Source organism: Anas acuta, chromosome 2 (assembly GCF_963932015.1).
Source record: "Anas acuta chromosome 2, bAnaAcu1.1, whole genome shotgun sequence".
In the NCBI taxonomy this organism is placed as follows: Eukaryota; Metazoa; Chordata; class Aves; order Anseriformes; family Anatidae; genus Anas; species Anas acuta.
In genome coordinates this window covers 150,461,105-150,484,489 of record NC_088980.1, presented here as the reverse complement: position 1 = coordinate 150,484,489, position 23,385 = coordinate 150,461,105, and the positions used below count along the sequence as shown (strand labels likewise).

The 23,385-nt window shown below is 42.0% G+C and overlaps 1 protein-coding gene and 1 long non-coding RNA gene across 4 annotated transcripts in view; both read left to right on the top strand.

The window, feature by feature from the left end:
- Positions 1-21,014, top strand: part of ST3GAL1 (ST3 beta-galactoside alpha-2,3-sialyltransferase 1) — a 76,568-nt gene extending 55,554 nt beyond the window's left edge. For all 3 annotated transcript variants that reach the window (XM_068672695.1, XM_068672696.1, XM_068672698.1), the window contains exons 3-7: positions 3,560-3,756; positions 6,936-7,115; positions 12,743-12,788; positions 15,294-15,413; positions 17,381-21,014. In XM_068672695.1, coding sequence (XP_068528796.1) covers positions 3,560-3,756; positions 6,936-7,115; positions 12,743-12,788; positions 15,294-15,413; positions 17,381-17,554 — 717 coding nt within the window. In that variant the 3' untranslated portion in view covers positions 17,555-21,014. The remainder of the gene's footprint in view (positions 1-3,559; positions 3,757-6,935; positions 7,116-12,742; positions 12,789-15,293; positions 15,414-17,380) is intronic.
- LOC137851509 (uncharacterized) lies at positions 7,123-11,300 on the top strand. Its single transcript, XR_011093252.1, has 2 exons — positions 7,123-9,786; positions 10,145-11,300. It is a non-coding gene; the product is annotated as an uncharacterized lncRNA (long non-coding RNA).
- Positions 21,015-23,385: the final 2,371 nt, after the last annotated feature.

Here is a 23,385-nt window from a genome sequence, read left to right as displayed (position 1 = left end):
GTGCACAGTGTGGTGTGAGAAAGAGCAACAAGCTTTTCCTCAGAAAGCTGTTCATGGATTAAAGAAGGAACTATGTAAACTTTGAGCTTTTTTTTTTTTTTTTCTAATAAGAAAATGTAAAACAGGCTGGAAAACCTCTGGATGTGAAGTGGGGACTTTTAAAGCTAAGAGTGTGTCTTCCCTGTTAAAATAATTAGGAAACTTCTCAATCTGGACTCAGTATTTTATTTTTAACAATGTAGGGTGAAAAGCTGGCTCTCGAGTGCCAGACAAATATAGAGCTGAAGTGTTAAGTGGTATTTTATGTGGACTCAAGGCAGGTTAAGATGCCTTTCAGACTTGGGCAAGAGCTTAAACTGCACTACTGCACATGGCTGTTGATTGCAAAGATTTCTGAGAAATACAATTATTTCACCCAGGACACAGGGGTCAGGTATTTAGGTGTACATAAGCCCTACTCCAGTAGCTATATCCGTATGCCTATCCCTGGCACACATCTGCAGAGCCAGGTGGCACCAAACAGACACTGTGCTGCCTTCTGCACTGCCATGGCTTGGTGTGGCTTTTTCTTGCATGACGCAGACAGACTTTTACTCTGCACTGCTGTTCATTTATGGGAAATGCCGGACTGGAAGGAGCTTGTTAAAAAAAAATCCTCAAAGAAAAAAAAAATGGACAAAAATTTGGCGTGGGAAAGTGAACTATAATTGGCTTGTAATTATAATGCTATTAAAATGGACTTCTTCAAGAAGTCAAGTAAACATTGTGCAATAAGGAACTGGCTGCACATTACATCTGAAGTTTATAAAGAGATCTGTCTTGGAGTTAAACATCTTTACTGCCTGTTCTGCTCCATACTGCAGAAAAGTCAAAGATTTATCAGTTCTGATTGAAGATTAGGCTTGAAAAATATAGTCCAATCAGATAATCACTGCGGAAATGAAAACAGCACTTTTAATAAGTGAGGGACTGGTGTCTTACTGTATGGATGTTCAGCACAAAATCCTCATCCTATTTAAGGTCTTTGATGGAATCTCTGATGTCAGTACTAATCTCTGCTGGAAAAATTCTGTACAATTGAGGGGCTGGTGTTGGTGTCCGTGTTTTAATTTGGTTGCAATACAGTTACTCTAAACTGATAGCAGCATAACAGAAGGAAAACTCAGATTCCAGTTCTGTGCAAATGGGGGTGCCTATCCATGATAATGCTCCGTATCATTTTCATATATCAAACAAAAGTAAATACTCCAGTTCCTTTCCTTTACTGATGCTATCATTCTGGCTGAAAAGGCAATTTAACTTAAAAAGAGAGCTCAGATTCTTAGGATTTTCTGAAAATGACCTTCCACATCTGAATTTTGTCAGGTAAAACCAGTTCAAGAATACATTTTTTTTTCCAGAATAACTGTGTTCTTAAAAGTGTTTAGAAGCATGTTTGATGGTTTTCTCTTTCATTTCTTAATGACAGTTATTCAGATCAACTTTTACAGAGAGTGTATGTACGTGGTGTGTGCACATTTGTATACACAAATAACTCAAAACAAGCTCCTTCTGACAAAGCTGGAGTTTTCTGCATTATACACATGCTGCTCTCTGTGGTATCTATGAAAAATCTCTGTTTATTTTGAAGGATTAGGATACCATAAAGTGGTTTTCTTATATTCAGAGTAGTTTTGAAAATAAGTTAGACTGGATTTATACAGAACACACAAGTGTAGATATATGAACATGTGTTTGTAGCACCATCACACATGCAAATTTAGGAGAAAATAACCCTTTGCAATTAAACAATTGAGCCATCCACTGAATACTGACATATGTGGTAATAATGACAGTGCTTGTCTGGGCATCCTTGTTACCTTTTTGATTTTTGTACAACCATTGATTGCTTGACTTGGCTTTTCTTCTGGGCTGCCCTCAGAGTAAGTTGAAGGAATGACATGAAGTAAGGGGGTGAGCTGTGCTTATTATTAATATATATGGAAGAAGGCAATGACTATTTTGGCAATGCCATGACTGGTGTCAGTTCCCAGCGCTGCCCAATGGACTCAGAGCTGTGGTAACCCAAGCCCTTTATCTTGCCTCTGCCAGTGCTCAGCTTCAGCTACAGCAGAGGAAAAACAGGACAAGATAATAACAGCTGCTTAATAACTTCAGCCCAGCAAGAGTTTTGTGCTGACTACTTTTAACAGAAGACCACCTTGTGCAGTCTGTACATGAGTATATAGGTTAGGAAGGGTTAGCAGGAAGGTTAAGTTCTTGTAGGTAACATTTCTTTGGCTTCTTTGTTCTTAGCTCTTGAGCCCAGTGTTGTCCTGCAGCGCTGAGCTCCATGGACCTGTTGTTCTGTTCAGTGCAAATAAGGTTTCTTGACATAGGTCTGCAAAGATAACAGAATTTAGCTCACCAAAATAAATTTACAGGTCTATATATATTTGTGTGTGAGAGAGAGAGGATGGCAAATTAAACAATTCCTGGTGCAGGTGAGAGAAATACATTGGAAACTAAACCCAAATTACTCCAGGCTGTTGCTGGCAGTCATGGGAAAAGGCGTTTTTCCTCCCTCCATCCTTGTCACTCCTTGACCTGAGCTTTCAGAGCAAGTGCAGAGCCTTTCAACAGATGCTCTCTTTGGAGCCATTCTCCTTTTGGGAACTTTTCCTCCTCTTTGCAAGCAAGCAGCACCATGACAAGTGTGGGCAAGGCTTCAAATGAGTCTGCTAGCACCCCCAACATTTTTAGTTGCCCTCAGAGAGCAGATTTCCAGAAAGGGAGTGTCTCACCATCACCTGCCCTGCACCTTGCCTGCACCTTCACCATCCAGCCATTGTTTCCACCATGCACCACAGAGCTGCTACAAAAGAGTTTCCCTCCATGGCAACAGGCACAATGACCAAGGTCTGGGGTGGTTTTCTTCATCCTGGTGGATTTTTTTAGCTGGTTTTACATCTCCAATTGTCAAAGCTAACTTTACTTTAACACAGTTTCCTATTGCACTAGTGGCTGGTTCCTCCATAGTCCTGAACAGCAGTAGTGAGATCTCGCACTCCCACTTCTGTCAAAAGCCAAAATTTGTGGGAAGGGTGTCCATGGCTACCCCAGCTGGCTCAGCCCTATTTCTGTGCTCCATCAGGTTCCCTTAGACTGTTTTGTCCTTCATAGGAAGGTTAAAAGAAATCTTTTACATGTCTTAACAGAAGATATGTGGTCCAAGGTGGAACAAAGCTTGTAGACACCTGAAGGACATTTATTCTGTTAGGATCAGCCTGGAGAGTGTGAGATCTGGTCCACTGTGGCTAGGTAGAGACCAAGGAGGTGAGGCAATGTGAGGAAAAAGAGTAGAAAAGGGAAAACAGGTTAAAAAAGTTAATGGGACAGGATTTTCCATATTTTTAATTCATACTTCTGCTCCCAGCCAAAAGCCTTGTAGCATGCACCGCAGGAGACGTTGTCTGCAGTAAGATGAGCAAGAGTGGTCTTTGGGAAGACATCTGAAGCTGTCTTGCTCACAGAAAAGCTAGCTATATTGGTAACCTGGAGTGATTTTTCTCCCCAACAGAAACTGCAAGGAGAGAAATCTCCAAAGAATATTAATGACACTCTCAAGGAACTGTTTGGGATCATTCCTGCAGATGGGGACCCACTGCAGGAGCGAGGTACGTTAACATGCAGACGGTGTGCCGTCGTGGGCAACTCTGGGAACCTTCGGCAGTCTCAGTATGGCCAAGAGATTGACTCCCATGACTTTGTGCTCAGGTAAGTGGGCACCACCTCAGCTCCAGGTGTCTCTGTTGTTTGAGTTTCACTGGTATTTTTCGGGATAAATTGGCAAACAAGGTTTCAGGGGCTGTCTAGTGAAATTTGCTTCTTAGGTCCAATCTAAGATATATTTTATGCCCCTGAATGCGTTGGAGATATGGCCTCATGTTTTAGCCTGGAAGAAAAATATGACCTCTCTTGGGTTTAAGTAGGTGTTGATACTGTAGCTTACTCTTAACCATTCAGAATTGCTTGTGATTAAAAAAAAAATACCTGAAAAAGCTATAATTTTGGATAAACATTATATAAAGAGCTAGTGCTCACAAGTGATCTTCTGCACACAAAACTGACTGTGTCAGATTTCACCTTCTTGCAGTGTTTCACTCTTAAGCAATGGTAAGGTGGGAAGGCCAAAGTCACTTGACAAGCAGGGAGGAGACAACTGGGTGGCTAGAGCTACTTGTTAGCCAGTACTTGACTATTTTTTCCCACTGAATTAAAACACGACACTAGGTAGGCAGAGATAACTGCCCAGAGGGCAACCAAGGTATCTGGGTCAACTAAGTTGACCTTGCAAAGTTGTCAGAGAAACTCTTAAAGACAGTGATCCAACACATTCCCCATCTTTACAGCACAGTTGCCAGTGCAGCACATTTTGGGGAGCAATGCAGGCAGGTCAGAGGGTCTGGAATGCAAGGACTACTACTGAAAATACAGTGTGTGAGATTATGCTCTTAGAAACAACATAATCTTTAGTTGCGTGCTGAAACTGAAAGTGAATCAACAGAAGATTAGCATTATTTGAATTGTTAGACCACCTTTGGCTTCTTGGGTTTTGATGTGGCTTGGGTACCTAAATGTGCATGATGAATCATTTCAGGAGTTGCTTGCTTCAGCTGAATGCCCTGTTCTCAGCAATAAGTACCTCCCCAGAAGCAGTCAGCCAACCAAATCTTCAGATACATGAAGGGAAGCAAAGAGTCATTAACCCTGCAGGTTTCAAGTGTGGGGCAGCAGAGATGCATCTATACTTAACTCTGCATCCCTTGCTATGGAGATTGCCCTGTTCTTGCATGGACTTTCTCATCTCGCCTGGCCTACATTTCCAGATTCAGGAAGGAAAGCCTGACAAGGGGGGATTTTTTTGAATAGTAACTAAGTTATTATTCAAACTCATATGTGTGTTTCTGCTCTGAGGTTTTACCCTCCCCTTATCTGTGCATTCCTGGCAAGGGAGAAACTCTCTGTGATTTGGAACTTAACCTGCCAGTCTCTGATTTCTAGTTTAGCAGTCTCAAGCCAGATATGAATAAATGTCACGAGGTTTTAGGATTTATCATAGGAATTTGTGCAGAGAAGGTAACTTGTCCTTGTGCTAATCCAACAAACAAAATCTCTGGTGACCCAATAATTCACTTGCAGGTGCTCTGGCAATAGAGCCAAGCATGGGAAAGAGCCAGCGAGTGTGAGGTGATACCTTTCCTTCCAAACACCATGTTCCAGGCCACTTTTATTTGTTTAACTGTCTGTTTTCATGACAAAGGGAAATCCCAGTCCTTCCCGCTGAGACAGTATGTGACCATGCCTTCTGTCATGCTGCATGGCCAGCCCTTGCTACAGATGGTGGGGAAGGGACACAGACCCCAGGGCAGGCTGTGAACCATAACCAAGATGCCACCCTTGGTTTTGTCCTGACAGAAAGAATGCTCTGGATCTTATATTTCAGGCTGAGCAATCTCCAGATAAAAAGGTAGGAATTTCCAAGCTTTGTAGAGTATCTCTACACCATACAGTGAGGATCCCTGAAGCTGGCAGGGAAGAGACCAACTCAATAACAAGTCCACATAGGCCTGCAGGATGTTCTACCTATGCTAATAGATCCCTTTTGAGGGAATTAGAAGAAACTTAACTAATTCACTTGGGGGAGCACTGCAGTAACACAGCCTGGCATTAACTTGCTGAAGTGACTTCACCTCCCTGTTAGCAGTGACCACAGCAGTATGTTGTCCAGCAGTGGATGATGCTGAACATCATCTCATCAGCTACATCCCTTCCTTGCCCTCCTTGTGCTTCTGCCAGGAGCTGAGCTAATGTCTCTGAAGAAAACTCCAGGAGACTCCCATGAGCTTCAGAAAAACCCTATTTTTCTCAGAGCCAACTTGAGTGTTTCTCCTGGTGTTGCACCGTGGAGACATGCAAGGTCAGTCATACATTGGGGTTCTCTAATCTGCATATGCTGCACCACAGAACCATGTCAATCTCTGCTAGTAGTGACCTAATGCATCAGGATGGGAAGTGGTCATGTCCCCCAGAGTTACTTTCAGGAGCAAACGCAAGCACAGAGGTGTTCCTGCAGTCTTGAGTTCAGACCCCCCCCTCTCTTCCCAGTCCCCTTCTAGATCCAACATAAAGTAGCCCTGTTTGCTCAGCTTGCTTTGACTGAGCCCCGGTGAGCCCTGTGCAGGTCTCCATACTGGGTCTAAAGCAGATATCATCAGGCTTTGAGGCTGATTTTTGAATGCTCCTTATTGCAAAAATGGATGTGTCAAAGCTGGGGGAGGTACTACAAAGTAAGGTTTGAGAAAATAAAATGTCAGCAGCAAGTCCTGCATTTGTCACTGTGAATTGGGCACTGTCCTGTGGAAAAAAACATAAGGAATATTTTCTGATTCTCATCAAACATAACATGTTTTTTTACCTGCACCCTAGACATTCAAGAACACCTGTACAGATAGGGGGAATGAAACTGCAAGGAGTCAAGTTGATGGACTTCAGAGCAATATTTTTCTCACCTACTGGAGGCCACGGCATTAGGGAGAGAAGCTGTGATGTGATGGGCTCACTGCTCTATTAACTAGCTTTCTGCTGACTGTAAAGAGAACTCAGGGACGTGCTCAGGGAGACTCTTGTTTTGCAGACAGACAAAATTACACACCAAAGCCTAGTTTTGTTTTTTTTTTTTTCTTTACTTTTAATTTATCCACTATGGATGATGGTCATTTCAGCCTGCTTGAGGACCCCTACACGCTGAAGAGCCTGCATACAGCACTATCCTTAGCCATGGGAGAATATTCCTGCCACCTCAAGCAAGTGATGTGGGGAAAAATCACATATTTGTACCTACTTAATTCCTATCCCACTTTCTCACTTTCTTGTTTCTTATTTTTTGGCTGTAGAATGAACCGTGCCCCTACCGCTGGCTACGAGTCAGATGTCGGGAGCAAGACCACTCACCACTTTGTTTACCCTGAGAGCTACAAAGAGCTGGCAGAAAACGTGAGCATGATCCTGATCCCCTTCAAAACCCTGGACCTGCGCTGGATTGTCACAGCTCTCACCACAGGCACTATCAACTTGTGAGTAAGAGCAGCCACAAGTGTGTGGGCTGAAAGGGTGGGAGCCGCTCACCTCTTATTGCTGTTGGAAAGAAAAGCCCAAACTGGGGAAATCCCCACTGATGAAGTCTAGAGGAGCTTTACAACTCCTCTAAGTTAGCAGGAGTTAGTCCTGAACACTTAATTTCTAGGAAAAGTGTAATGTTATAGTGCAGTCTTTGAGATGAAGATCCTTGGCCCCATACAGCAATCTCAGAGAAATGAATGGGACAGCTTTTTCTTCAGCCAGTTTGAGCATCAGCGTCCTGGGCTTTGGGGTTCTGTGCTTCATTTTGGGTTTCTGCTCATCCATCCCCCTCTCTGGTCCCTTGGGAGCAAAGTGTGTGCAGCCAGCATGCCCATACCCAGTGGTAGCCTGCAGAAAGCCACCTGCAGAATCAGGCATATGATGTGTTATTCATTCAGCATATTCTTAGACAGCCAGGTTATCCCACCTGTGACACTTTGGTAGCCAAACAGTCCTTCAATACACATTATCCTGCTTGCAGAAGGGGACAAAGAGACAGAGAGGGATGCTAAGTCTGCTCATGAGCAGAAGCATGGCACTAAGACATCCATACAGAGATTCCTCCCATGGGCAGGTCGAACAGGAGCTCGGTGCATCGTTTCCAGTCGAAAGACACCTACTTCTCCCCTGTCTTCCCAGGAAGGCCCTGAACGCTCAAGACTTGAAGCATTTATTTGAACAGAGCTATGCCCATCTATCAGTGAGCTAGCTCCATGCCAGATCATTATTTTATTCACAGGACACAAGGAACAAAAGGGAGGCATTACTCTGAGACTCATTCTCAGGCTGGAGAGCCCTTTCAGAGCCTTTCAGTTCCTCCTCTCCAGCTCGGCCTCTCTCCCCTTCCCTCCAGCCTGCTTTGGAGAGCAAAGCCGCGGTTCGAGCTGTCTGCCTGGTGTGATTTTAATTTCCTGGTGGGAAATGATCTCCGGTCCAGGTGCTCTGGCACAAACCCATATCAGAGTTCAAACGTACAGGGGGGGACAGTGCTTGAGGGATGTGTTAGGATCAGATCTGGGGCTAATTGCGGGGCTGAGAGGGCCTTCGGGATAGGTTGCGGCAGAGAGAGATGGAAAATGAAGGCTTGACTGTACTTATCGGCTGTTACCCAAACCATCTGGATCTTTTCCAGTGTTTTCAATAGAGGAGAAACAATCCTGCCTCCGCCCTTCCTGGGAAAAGCAGCATTTCTTCCTGTGTGTGACTCAGGGCCATAGGGCCCAGAGCAGAGGGAGCACTGGAAACGGCTCATCCCGGCCTGCCTCTGCCCATCACAGCAGGCTGTGTTGGTGTGCTGGGCTTCAGCGCCCCAGTGTGACCACAGACACCCCAGGATGGGCCTTCAGGGAAAACAAACAAACAAACAGTTGTTCCAAGTGAGGAAAAGTCAAATCTCCCCTGTCCAGTCAAGGGACCTGTAGTGGGGAATGGCGATGAAGTGGGAGGGAGTGTTTGGGATCATTGTGGTTTGGCCCCCTAGATGGAGGGCAGAGAGTGACACTGAGTGTCCTCTGCTGGCTTTTTCCTTCTTTTCCCATTCAGACCCTCATCCCTGCATTTGCCTCTGAAAACCCAGCTAAAAAACCATGAATTTCTGCTCAACCTCTCCACAACAGAAGGGCAACATCTCTGTTGTGCCAGTATGAAGGTGTCTCAGGACTGTGGCACATGGTGACTGACAGCTGTGCAGAGGAGGCACCCTTGTTTCCTTTGTCGCCTGTGTGCCCTAGCCTTATATTAGCACATTTTGCCTGGCAATAACGTGCTGCACTGATATTTATTTTCAATTCTTTACGAGTACTTTCATAATGAAATGCTGTGCTGCTTAATATATATTTTGGCTGCACCAGAATTTGAAATACGAACAAAGCATATGTTTCTTCTGGACGCCATCTAGCAGATTCTCTTTCGCCCTATAAGATGGCTTTTCCTAATTCAGAGAATGAAATATATGACATTTGTACTGTGTGTGAGGTTATCTGCTGGCTCTAAAGCCACGGCCATGTGGGATTGCTACACATAGACAGAAAGAGCAGAGCAGATTAAGTTATTCCACAGAAAAGTATTTCAAGACATTTCAACTTTTTTTCCCAATTTCAGAGTCTCAGAAGATGAAAACCTTGCAAAAGTATGTTTCTATTGACTGAGGATTAGACCTCCCTATTTTTAAAGAAAATTTTTGATGGGACAACAAATGGAGTTTTAATTATTTTTTTAAATTTTCTTCCTTGCAAATTAATTTTAGATTCTCTTTGCTTCTTATTAACATTCTCTTAATTTGTAACAAATGTGTTTTCTTTTTTTTTTTTTGTCACCAGTACTTAATATGTCCAATCATAAGTTGTCACAAAAAAAAAAAATAAATCCATCCTCTGAACACACTCATAACTCAGAAAAATCAGCCCACTTGGAAAATCAGCTAAAAAATATCAGTGACCTTTTTTGCAAAGCTTAGGGTTTCTTTTTCTTTTATAAGCTGTATTGATAAAAAAGGTTGAGAAGCTCTGCCCTTAAGCCTGGATCCAAATGCTATTGGAATTGAGGGAAAACCCCCAGGTGCCAGCAGCAGCCTTTCAGTGAAGCCCCTTGCTGCATCTTTGTAAAATCCATGCCTGTGCCAGGAAGGCATGGATTATTGCTCTTTACAGATACCTTAAAGGAGGCTGTAGTGAGGTGGGGGTTGGCCTGTTCTCCCACGTGCCTGGTGACAGGACGAGGGGGAATGGGCTAAAGTTGCGCCAGGGGAGTTTTAGGTTAGATGTTAGGAAGAACTTCTTTACTGAAAGGGTTGTTAGACATTGGAACAGGCTGCCCAGGGAAGTGGTGGAGTCACCATCCCTGGAGGTCTTTAAAAGACATTTAGATGTAGAGCTTGGGGATATGGTTTAGTGGGGACTGTTAGTGTTAGGTTAAAGGTTGGACTCGATGATCTTGAGGTCTCTTCCAACCTAGAAATTCTGTGTGTGATTCTGTGTGTGTGAAGCCTGCAGAGGGCCATTTGCTGCCACCATCACCCACCCATGTTTCCATCATTGTGCTCTGTGCCCAGACTGCAAAGCCATTCACTGCCCTTCAGAGGTCACAGCAAGTGGACTGCAGTGGTGAAGTTGAGTGAGCCTTAGCCTGGCTGGAAGATATAACTGGTTGCCTACAAGGCAGTCACAGGAATAATTAGAAATCGCACATGAACGGAAAAATATCTTTGCTTAATAAGTTGCAGGATATAGATTTATAATTAGATTGTCTATATGGGCTTGGTAAGCATCTGATATAAATCAGTGTGTATTTACCACATAGAAGAAATACCAGTGTTTTAAGATTTTGAGGAAAATTGCGTAATTAATAAGCTAGCACATGCTGGGGTAATAAAACAAGACAATCATAAACACAAATCATAACAATACATTACACATAAATTTAGACTAATGGTAGAAACCTATGAGGAGACATTAAACACAATGTCAGATACAGTGCATAAAGAAACTACTGACTGTACATTGGTGAAAGGGAGAAAGGATCAAATAAAAATAAAACCCATCTGAAACTTCTATTTTGGAAAAGAAGAAATATTCAGCACCTTACACCTACTTGCATGGCCATCAGGTCTCGTGAAGACACTGCACAGTGTCAGATGAGGTCAGGTTAATCACAACCTAAGTGCACTCATTGTATAGAAAGACAAGCATTCCTATTCGTTAGATTTCTATACAATGTTTGATTTTCTGTATTCTATTCAATTGAATTTATAATTTCCTAAGACTCAAAATCTGTGATTTATCTTATTTACCTCACAGCAGTATTAATTCATGCATTTTTCTTCACTGTCCAAAAGAAAAGCCAAACAGCAGATATCCTTAGTATTAGATATAATCGATAGCTGAATGACTCTCTCAGACTTATCCCATTTGATTGATGGATGTCCAATTTCAGGGTGGGTCTGTAAGTCTGATCCAGTCTCTAAGAGATAATGACCTTCTGCCTTCTTGGCAGCCCAAATTTTACACTCCCTTAGCAGCAAAGGTCTGCATTTGTTTTTAAGTAGCATGCCAGTATACAATGCAGTTGTATGTAATTCTGCAGCTAAGTTACAGCAGGACTTAAGGATTGCTTCTGAAAAAAAAATAAAATAAAATAAAAATCCCATGATTAACATGACTAACTTACCATCTGACGAGTTACAGTAGTCTCATGGCTGGATTAGAGCCATCTGCAAATATTATCATGAATGCTTCTTTTGCACCTGGCTAGATGTCCATGAAATATGCCCTCCTTATTTCCTCTATATCAACTTTCTAGAAAAAAACTGGCTATTTGCTTATATAATAATGAAGAGATTTTGCCAGCAAGGAAGCCCTTTCTGTCTTCTTAACCTTAAAAAAGGACATGTGATCACATCTACTGACTTTGCTAACCAAAGTTAGGCATGGGAAACTAAAGGCAAGCATGAGATTTGCTGAGGGCAGACTAAGAAGTCTGCATGGATGTCCCTTTCTCCATTAGCCCTGCCAAACCTGACACATCCCGTATCACATCTGCAGGGACTGGGACCCACTTATCACCTTTCCCACCACAACCAGTCCAGGGCAGGCATCACAGGTGAAGTACCTAAGGAAATGAGGACATTGCTAGGTCTGTGAAGACTTAGGCTAATGTTTCAAACGATCAATGGTTCAAAGAGGTATAAAACCTCACTTATAGGATCACACATAAAAAACACATGTTTAGATCAAACTAATGGAAGGGTTATAACCTGCCCCAAAAGTATGCAGGGTATATTTTGAGATATACTCCAGTTACAAGACCAGTTCACCAGAATTTTCCTACTTGAAACAGCTTCAAGGAGAATTTTTTACAGCACTCACGATGAGCTGTGTGAGCATGTGCTGTTCATGGGACACAAGGAACTAAAGACTTTTTTGTTTCAAGGCATGACTCATGATTTCAACCCAGTCATAAGGTATGACCTGGAATTTTTGTGCTAGGAACTGCTGGCAGCCTTCCACATCCCTCTCGGCAGTCAGGGAATAGCTTGTTGGTGAGGGGCTGCATACTGGGATGCCCAAGTTGCACACAACCACAGCAGACACGAGGAACTCTGCTACCACCTATTCTGAAAAATCATGCGGTAGTTATAAGTATTAGGAGAGGAAAAGTCTCCCCCTGGTGGGAAAAGGTTTTTCTGCCATGAAATTAAATGAAAGCTGTTCAGTCATCAACATGCAAAAGCTGCAACAGGGATGGTCCAAGAACTGGAAGTCGGGGGCTCCATGACTGTATAGTATATAGTCAACTAAATCCTTCATGTTCTACTGTCAATAAGTACCTTGAATATTAAAAGATGTAATATCTTCCTTTAAGCTGTGCTTCAGTGAAAGCTCAGCTTTTCCATGCTGTATTACTTAATTGCAGCCTCATTTTCCAACTACTTAATGAAAACTATTTACTTTCAAATCTTTTGAATGTATTACTATGCCTGAAGAATATTCCTTCTTTCTCTGAGAATACATAAAAATAGTAATATGTTGGGCTTTTACTAATCTTCACCATTTTTTTTTTCTTTTTCTTTTTTTTCTTTTAACAGCACATATGTTCCAGTTCCACGGAAAATCAAAGTCAAAAAAGAAAAGGTGAGAAATGGTGGTCTGTTAATTTGTTCTGCTGATTAATTTGTTCTGCTGATCTGGTGTAGATCTTTTGCCTCTGTGGGAGACTGCAAGAATCCAAGGAAGTCCTTGACATTCATAAAAACTACACTCAAAATGCACACCCTTTACAAGGTTAAAGGTTGAGCTCCTGTGTGCCATTCAGGGCATTGGTCATTCACTAAATAATTGAGGTCTGGAAGAAACTGTTCTTGTGACTATGTAATTGCGTAACCTCTGTTTTGAAGGTTGCCTTGCTTCCTCTGGTACTGCTCAGGGAGATTTAAGGTGCTCCACTGGTGAGCAGTGCTCACTCTCCACAGCAGTTGTTCTGCTCCCTCCCATTGCAGTCTGTTAGATGTAAGGACACTCTGAGCTGTGGAAAACCTTTGGAGCTTTTAAAAAATGATTTGACTATATGATCACCAAGGATGCTTCTTATTCCTGGGTAAGTTCCTTGTAATAAGGAACTAAGTGAACTCTGAACAAATAGAGTCATGGGTTTTCAAGTCAGTGAAGAACTCATGATTATGGTATCAGTGGCTTTTGGGGAAGGACCACAGGCCACAGCTGTAATAAATGTCTGTATATGATTAAGCAAGCCTGGAGACTGGGTTCAGGCCATGTCCAGGCTGGTTTTGTCCCAGGTGCACTAATACTCCTTCAGGCAATGTTCAAGCAAAATTTGGAGGACTGCAGAAATAAGGGAATATTCCATGTTTTTCACAGGGTCAGAACTGAGTAATGTGGATGTAATCTGTGCCATGCCACTTGCCTCAAGGCTAAAGAAATCCTTCTGACCTATTTTACTTCACAGCATTAATGTATAGAGGGCAATCAGTCAGTGAACATCACTTTCCTGAGAAAGCCAAAGGAAGATGGACAAAGCTGGTGCCCACCCTACAGCAGTCAGAAGAGGCTCTATCTCATGCAGCATCCCAACTCATTTCCCGAGTATGCAGTGGTTTAACAGGCATACCCTAATGCTGGAGACAGGATTTCCTTTGGGCAGGATGGCCATTCCTGTGTTGGACCTTTAGCCACCATGCAAAGTCTTTTGTTGTTGTAGCTGCATGTTCTAGCATAACCAAGGAAGGCTGTGTAGGGAGAGGTTAAAGATGTTTCATCTTCCACAGACCTTCCAGCAAAATGAAGGTCTCATTCTCTCAGCTTTTGAAGAGGGTTATTTTCAGAGGAGCTCAGGCTCCTAGCATCCCAAGGGCTGGTACAGTATGATGTCAGTCCAAGAGCATTAAAATCATAGATTAAAACACATTCTTAATTCAGCAGGCCAGGTTTTGCCAAAGGCTTCAGCTGAGACCTTAAACCAGTAGCAGTTTATATCCCTGTGCTTCAATCGTGAGCCTCTGTAGGGTACTAAATAATCACTCAGCTCATCCCTACCTGTGGTGATGGACACATTAACCTCTGCAAAACCCTTGTGAGATATTCCATGGCAGGTTGTTAAACCGATGTCACAACTGCATAGCACCAGCCTGGGGTATGGCTGGAGCTATGCGACAGCTTCCCAAGCAGGGAGACAAGAATCTTGTATTTTCTCCCTCACCGTGCAATGCAAAACACCCCGTGAGAAGCGATTACACACAGATAAAATATCAGCAATTAACCTCTGACTCTGTAAAAGAAAAATCCCTGCAGCTAACCAGATAGCACTGAAACACTGTCATTCTAATTACGAACACAGCATGGAGGGAAAGGCCTCTCTTTGCGTGATTCAGAGAAGAGGGTTGAAACCAAGGGCTCCCACCAGTCCTTGGACTCACTGTTCAGTCATGTCTGATCTTAAGTGCTGTTTCTATTAGAAGTCCCCATAGTTTCCCCAGGAGATAACCTGTGATGTACATCTTGCTTAAAAATAAATCAAATCAAATAAAAAAAAAAATAGCATTTTGAGAAACAGGAAAAATGTAGCTGACACTCCCTGATAGGGTTCCTGTAAGTTTATACCTGACCTCTGAGTTTCCTTATGCCTGGAAATCTAGAGAGGCCAGGACATGGATGGCATACTATGCAGAAGAATCAGTTCCTTGTATATTTCCCCACCTAAATCCAGCATGGCATTGTACATTTCCCTTGCTCATGCCTCAGACTCCCCAGAGCTCACCTATGCTACCAGCAGGGCACTAAAGGGAGGGCTGGATGCTTAATTTCCGTCTCGCTTACACAATCTAATACCCATTGTTTTCAGGATGAATCACTTGGATTTACGGTAGTATGGTCAGGTGGGGTGTTGAGTCTGAGGAAGTTGTGCGTAATTGCACATAGTAAATATTATTGAATGTATTTTAATTATGGGACTGTATAGTTCCTTTTCACTTGACCTCAGGGAATACCTATTATGCCTTTCTTCTCCATTGCCCTCCCACAGTGTCCTTTAGAGATGAAATGCTACATTTTGTTGCTGTTTTGTTTTGTTTTGTTTTTCCTAGGGTGTTTTACTAATGAATCCATCTTTCCAATTTTGCCTAGATTCTGGTTTACAATCCATCTTTTATGAAATACGTCTATGAAAACTGGCTCCAGAATCATGGGAGATACCCTTCCACAGGCCTTCTTTCTGTAATATTTGCACTCCACGTATGTGATGAGGTAAAGTCTGGCTATGTTTGGATATATGGGTATCAAATGAGGATGCTGGGACACTGATGCACACTGAGGTGCCAGAAACATGCCCTGGCCACTAAGCCTTTATTTGCCATCTTCTCTCCCGTTCACTTCTTCAGACAGCTGCAGAGTCCTTCAGACAGCTCCAGAGTAACATTCAGATATGCTCAAGTGACAGTGACCAATTTTTTTAATGTCTATGAGTAGTAGGGTTTAAGATGCATTTCAGAGAAATTTAATTAAACATAAAGAGTGGAAGTCCATTTGGAATTAAAAGACTAAATATGGACTAAATATGAAGTGTATCTATGTCTGCATTAGTTGTCTCTGTGCCTATCTCATCAGAGGAAGCCCAGAGTATATTCCCTCTGACTGGGCTCCTAGAGGCATTGGAATTGCCCTGGGCATGCCCTCTACCTCCAGCTGCCACTCCAGGAGACTTAGAGTCCCTTGGTCCTGTGTGACATCTGCTCACCTTCAGTAGATGTCTTGAGTGTTCAAGGACATCTCAAATGGCACTTATGTTTGGGCAACTACATTGAGGTCTTACCTATGTGGTCAATGGAGTCCAGAAGCTGATTCTAACCACTTGGCAAGATGTTTGGGGTGCAGGACTGCTTGCTGAGCTCAAGGTCCACTGACTGTAGCGGATGCTCAAGCACCTCCATTTGGATATCTAAATCTTAAACATAATACCACCTGAAGAACTTTGTTTACCAGCTCTTGAAAAAGTCAGTTCAGAGAATACAAATGATTTATTTTCAAATCCTTTTCTGTTGCCAAGCTTGTGGGTTTATACAGTAGGTTATGGTAAATGTCTGGGTTGCAGGAGTTACTTGAAGAAATTCCCTCGCTAGGGTAATGTGAGGTGCACCTAGGAGATCAGAGACTTTGCTAGTTAGTGTAAGGCCATTTCAGCTCTACAAAATACCTCAAGCATGGGCTTGTTTAGGATGGGGAAGAAAAATCAAAATGCTGGCAAAATTCCTGGTCTGGACACAGCTCTGCTGTTAAAAGAGAGCTTTTGTCTCCCTGGCCTGTGTTGCTTGGTGAGGATGATGCAAGTATGTCAACAGAAATACTCCTGATGACACTGGCAGAAACTGTACCATAGTCAAGGCAGATAGGATGGGCAGCTTGGGTGGAGCCTGGTTTCTGTCAAGCAGGCAAGGAGCAAGCCTTTGACATCATCAGAAATAATTTAAACACAGAGTGTAATTGGGTGGGTCCAGACGTTGCGTAGGTTGGGGTGTTTGTTTTGTGATCTGTGACCCTTTCAAAGCCCGCCATATAGCTACACCCAGTTTAAGTAAAAGTCAACCATGAAGTTTTGAATTTATCACCAGAGGAGACAGGCATAGCCATTGGTAAATGAGCAGTTGGGACTGGAGAGGCTGTAGGAGTTCACACACACGAAGAACACGATGCCCGTCTGCCTCTGATCTCATGGAAGTAACTGCACATGCCATAAAATGAAGTATCTAAATAGAGCTTGACATAGGTTGTTATTTGGAAGTCTAGGAACAAAACCAAGGATTTTTCTACTCTTTATGGCCTTAATCTGATAAAGTGGAGATTCCCAACCTAGGTTGCTGACCTCCTGAGGGGGTCATGAGGGGGTCATGAGGGGGTCATCATGCTGAGGGAACAGGAATGTGTTTTCCATATTAATAAACAAGAAGTCATGGATAGAAATTTCCTCTTCTGTCTGGGTGCAGATGTGGTGGTGGTCTCAGCATAGCTTAGGGTGTGTTGTTCCTTCATCATGATGTTCCTTGGGCCATTATTCTGTGATTGTATCATGTCAGGCAGTAGAATAACTTCGTACAGCACTGAGGTCCTCGAGTGGTACTGCCTATAGATGTACTGACAGACAAGAGAAAATTTTCAGCATTTGAGATGAAGACCAATTCCTTTCCAGACCATAACAGTAGTTCTCTCTTACTTCCTAGGTGAATGTGTACGGTTTTGGAGCAGACAGCAAAGGACACTGGCATCACTACTGGGAAAACAATGCTTTAGCTGGGGCTTTCCGGCAGACAGGTGTCCATGATGGGGATTTTGAGTTCAATATAACTTTGACTCTTGCCTCCATTGAAAAAATAAAATTTTTCAAGGGCAGATGACCCTGGCCACAGGGACAAGTAGGGGCTGCAATTTCCAACATGCAGCAGAACAAAGCTCAGTGAAGATGATCTGGATGCCAACTGGGTTTGAAAGTGTGAATCTGTGGTGGATTCGGAGCGTCTCGCTGCTGCAATGCTGACCGCAGGGAGCTCGGCCAAGGACCAGCTTCCATGCTGCACTTGATTTCCTATCTACAGATAGCTGGGAACTACCAATCAGTTGTGGGAATAGATGACATGCTGAATCACTGCTTAGGCTCTACGACTTGGTTCCTGAATTACTGATGAAAGACCTGCCTGTTGCAATTAGGAGAAACTTGGGCACAGGGACTGCTGTTTGTGTGTCCATTATTTCCTTGAGTAAAGCAGGAAATCCTTGAAGAAAAGTGAAAACGTCTTCTGGGATTTGACACCCACTAGGGTAGCTCTGAACATCACAGTAAGGATTACCTCAAAGAAATGAATTCACTTCTGCTGTTAATCTTCTTTTTGAACCATCTCTTCAGTTTCCTCTGTTACTTCTGGTTTCATGCCCTACTGAGCAAAAATGCATTGAAGTTGCTTGGAGTAGTAACTATTTCTACCATTGCCTCATTCTGCATTGATGGCATCCAGAAAATATGGATCAAATCACCTGTGATCATGTATTGTTTGTTATTGCTTCCTACACAGCCATAATAAGAGAAAAAAAATACTGAAAACTCCAGAAAAAAAAAAAGAAAGAAAAGAAAACAAAAACAAAAACAAAAAAAAAAAAAGAAGAAAAAAGGCCTTTTTAGCCACTTCTTGTCTTGTTTGGTTATATATAGCTTTTTATTTTTTATTTTTTTTTGGTCAAAATTACTCCAGAATGCTTATTTTTATTTAATCAGTTTAAGGTTGGAAAGTGGACTATTTTTTCTTTCAGTCGTTTACATGTGCCTTTTATAGTTGTGCAACAGATGTGATTTTTTTTAAAGGTGACAAACCCTAAACTATTTTATTTTTTATTTTTTTTTATAAGGGGGGAGAGAGGGATTAACCAAAGTGTAGCCTCCATATGGTATACTTTTGTAGTCAAATCTAAGAATAACAGCTCCTATATTGTATTTGAGCAAACACAAACAAGGCTAATTTTTGAAGGTAGATTTTACCTTTTTTATGGGAAAATATCCAAATGTTCCAAGGAAACTTTTCTTCTTATTTTTTTATGAATTTAGAAAGTGTTCTCTCTTTACAATGTCTCTATTTGAAATGGAAGAAATATCATGGGTTGAAATACAAGATAGTGATGCAATAGTAATGAATCTTTTGCACAGTAGCAGCATCTATGAAGACACAATCTACTCAAGCTTATCCTACAGTGTAAGCCTTTAAGCTGTGCACAGCTCTGGAAGAATGAGTGTATTATTGTCAGTACTTCAGGGCAGTGAGAGGTGGGAAGTGACAGTGGAGATTTTACATCCACAGATTTTGCTGTAATCAATATATTTAATCCTCAAGGGAAGAGAAATTATGAAATGAAGAACAAAGTTCAGGTAGTGAAGAGTGGGAAACAGTGATTTTTGCTTCCCAATATTGTGAAAATAGGATTCATGGATTATTGACCAATTTTCAGCTCTGGTGAAGCCAAGAGTTCTTGCCACAGACTTCAAGGAACTTGAGGATCAGGCCTGGGACAAAAATGACATATTAAATTTTTAACAGATTACGGTGATTGGGGTTTGTGGTAATTTACAAACCATCATCTAAATGACCTGTCTTTCATGCACCAGTTGGGACGACATGTCCAAGCAGATGGGTATTTTGGTGTGAGCTCAGTGAAAGCCTAGCCCTTCAACCAGGAGAATGCTTCAGTCCAAGGTTTGTCCTGTTGGCCAGTTGTTAATACTGAGCTCCCCTCCAAGACAGCAATTCATGGCAGAATGATGCAATCAGCTGGAATATGCCTGTTTGACCAAATGGACTGCTTTGCCCATGTGATTAGTATTGGACTCAGAACATAAAAAGAGCCAAGGATGGCAAATATCTGTGTGAGGAACTGAACTCTCTTTAATGTACACATGTAACCCTTCCGTTTAGCAACATGGAAAGAGTGGGATTTTCAGATCTTCATGATGGAACCAGTTCATGTCAAGAAGCCCTTCCCCAGCAGGGTGGCCATCAGAAGTACCCACCTGCCTGCCACAGGTGGAGCAAATTCAATGGTCTTACTGCCTTTGTAAACAAAACAAAACAAAACAAAACAAAACAAAACAAAACAAAACAAAACAAAACAAACAACAACAACAACAACAAAAAACATTTCTACCTGAACCATGTTTGTTTGTTTGTTTTCAGCATTCCCACTGCTTAAATTGTTGCTACTCAATATGTTTCTAGTAAGATGTCATGCTAATATGACTCAAGGAAAGCAACTTTAAGAGGAAAAAAAATCCAGGGAAGAATCCAACAGTATCTTCACCCTGTGACTGGATTTTGGAGATACTTTTTTGCATCATGAGCTTCAAATATTTTAATTTCTTTTCTTATAGACAGAAGCCAGTAACAGGAACATTTCATTGCTATTTCAGTCATTTTTAGAAAGATGTGGAAGAACACTCATGGCGGTTTGATACCCATTTCCTGTTGATTTTTTGTTACAGGTGGCAGCTTGCAATCAAGGAAAATGTTATAAAAATCAGTTATCTTCTAGCACGTGTTGTTTTGAAACTTCCCTGTTGCTGTCCAAATTAAATTTCCATTTTTTCCCTGGATATTATGCCTCTGACAGCACATACAAAACATCTTGGCTCATACTATTCTGGATAGATTTAGTGTCTTCATCGTGGGACAAGCTGCAATTTCCACTTTTCTTGCCAACAGCAAGTAGTAACTGTGTAACACTGATGTCCGTTTTTCAGAGAGGTTGGAAGGGCAGAGGGTGGACCTTTCTAGCTTTAGGATGAGGGGTAGTCTGCACCATCACATTTCCAATGAACTTTTCCTAGAGTCCTTTAGGTGACTGAATGCTGATTATTCAAATGCCTTCAGAATAAGAAGATACCAACAGATGATGCTGGAGGAAGAATTCACTCCCACTGCCAGTGTTGAAGATTGTCTGTCTTCCTGCTATAAACTTTGTGGTTTTATTTTGCTTGAAAGAGCAACAAAGGAAAACACTTAGCAACATGTCAAAGCTTCAAACTCTTGAACTGTGTTTGTCACCCCTGAAAAGTCTCTGGAGGACTCCTTGAGTGTCTGTTGTGTTTTTAACCAAAGCCAAATTTCTTGAGCACTTTTTTTTCTCCCATGAACAGATTTTCTTCCTATTTTTCTTTGACTACACGATTGATTATGATAATCATTTTTTGTTGTTTTGGTTTGGTTTGTTTTCTGTGATGGTGGGGAGTCTCAGTCAATCATTCTCTGACATTTTATTTATTTAATTTTTCAGTGTGATATGAATCAAAATAAATTTTTTTATTGTAATCAAATCAAAGGTGTTTTTCTCTGTCCACACATCATTCTTCTTCCAATAGTATTTCCATTAGCTCCTAGAACCTCCTGTGACATACAACATTGCAATGAAGCACTGTCCCACCTTCACTCTCATGACACACTTTCCTCTTCCACCCCCCATAATGAAGAAACCCACCACAGTCATGTTTACAATTCATCCCTCACTCCCAGAGTAAAGTTTAAAATAGCAAAGCTTCAAATAAATTGAAGAGTCCCACGTTCTTCGACAGATTTAGCAATTCAATTTCCAATCCTAAATCCCATGAAATGGCCTCCTAACCTGCAAGAAGATGCATTTGGGTGTTCAAGTCTGATTTGTGGGTAAAGCTCACTTCTCAACCTTCTATAGGTATCTCTGGGTCTTTTTTTCTAGCTGATCCCAGTCCTACTGCTACTTCCAGGAACTCTCTCAATAGCCACCTGGTCCATCCTCTCCAATTAATATTTTCTTTCATTATTTTTATTCAAACTTCATTATTTCTGGGTGTTATCAAACAAGAAATATAATAGTAAAGCTATCCCAGTAGGAGGGGATATGATGAGAGATTTATTTCGTAATTGTGTTGTGGGAATGTTGATGGGAGCTTTTGTGAGGAAAAAAAAAATAAAAATAAAAGGTAGTCCTCCTCCTCTCTTTAAGGAAACATTTTTCTTGTCATGTTTTGAGCCATGCATGCTCTGACAGGAGGGCTTTAAGAGTGCCTTTCGAAGGGATCACATCCCTAAGGTGAAAATGGCAGAACACATGCTTCAGGTCGGCAGAATGCTTGTGTTCACAGGCATCATCTAGGCCTCTCTGGAGAAAAAAAAACAACAACAACAACAACAAAAAACAGTGATTTGTATGACTGGTCTTGTGGATCTATGCTGTACTTAGGTTATATACTAGGGAAAATAAGGCAGACTCAGAAATCAGTGACTTATTAGGTGACTTGACTCACCTCTCCTCCAGGGCTGACAGGCCTGTATTCACGGATGGCCTAGGCTGCCCATCAGAAGAAGGCCATCTAGGAGTTTGACATCTTTGACATAACAAATACCCACACCCCCTCATCTGCATGACCTTCACTTGGGGCACTCCACCCTAACTATTTCTTGTGGACCTCATAAGCAGCTCTGTTCCTTATGGGCCATTTCCATTCATTGTTTAAGGGAGTGAGTGGAATACAGAATTTAAGAGTGAAACAAATGCAAAGTTCTGCCCACTGAAATTCAATCAACCTGTTTGCTTTGTGGTAGGAGCTCAAGAAGTCATCACAAGGCAGCTCAGGAAGCTCCTGTTCAGATACAGGCAACAGTCTGATGGTCACAGTAAGACATGCTCCCCAGAGGGATCTTCAGAGGACCAAGTTCCCAGGAGTTGCTTCACATTTTGTTTTTCAATCCAGGCTCTAAATGTACTGCATCAGAGGATACAGCCCAGACACAATCACACTTGTTGAAATCAGTGGGAGGTGGAATCACAGCACCCTGAGGGAAGGCGTGGCTATACCAGTCACTTCAGGTCCCCAAGCCTTGTTTCTGCCCAGACCTTCTATAACTAGGCTGAGGGATAACCTGAGCTGGCTGTTAAATTGGACTGTTCTTCACAGAGGCTCTGTACCTTCCAGCCTGCCTCTATGTGGAGGAAATACAAAGAATTTGCTCCTCTATCATTCTCAGCAAAGTAAAATAACACTGGAATAACATGCTCTTCAAAATCATTTTGCACTTTGCTTCATGTCCACACAAAAGTACACCAAAATGCAGCTTCCAGGTCTAAAGTGATTTTGTCAGGAAGGTAATTTGCATAAAATTACAATCTAGAGACCCCAGGGAGCAGTAAGATATTCAGCAGCAACAACAGCATCATCCAGACAGATGGACCAACCACAGGACTTGGACAAAGGACTTTGCTTATATAATCAACTAAAGAAACAAGTATCCACAAGGGGACAATATGGCTTCAGTTCATGGCATGGGTTTCTCTGATGGCTCACATTCAGGATAGCAATTAAATTGAACAGATGAAAAGGCAAGGAGTCCCAAGCTACCTTTAAAATCTCTGTTTGCACTTGTCTTTCCTACAGACTTTGAGTGAGCAGATATCATTACATTTTGTTATTTTCAGGTAATGTGATCTAAAATGCGCTTCACAGAGCTGAAAGGTCACCGAGGTTAGGTTCCTTTATACAGAGGTAAATCTCTGTGTTTTCAGATTAATTTTCTCCTATATGAAATGTAGCATGCTTTTTATCCCTTACTTTCTAAGGCAAATTTGGCTGGCAGATGATAAATACACAGGAATTTGGCCAAACCTGTGACTCTAACACTCCTACTAAGACAGAACTTTTCCCAAAACTGTTACTTTT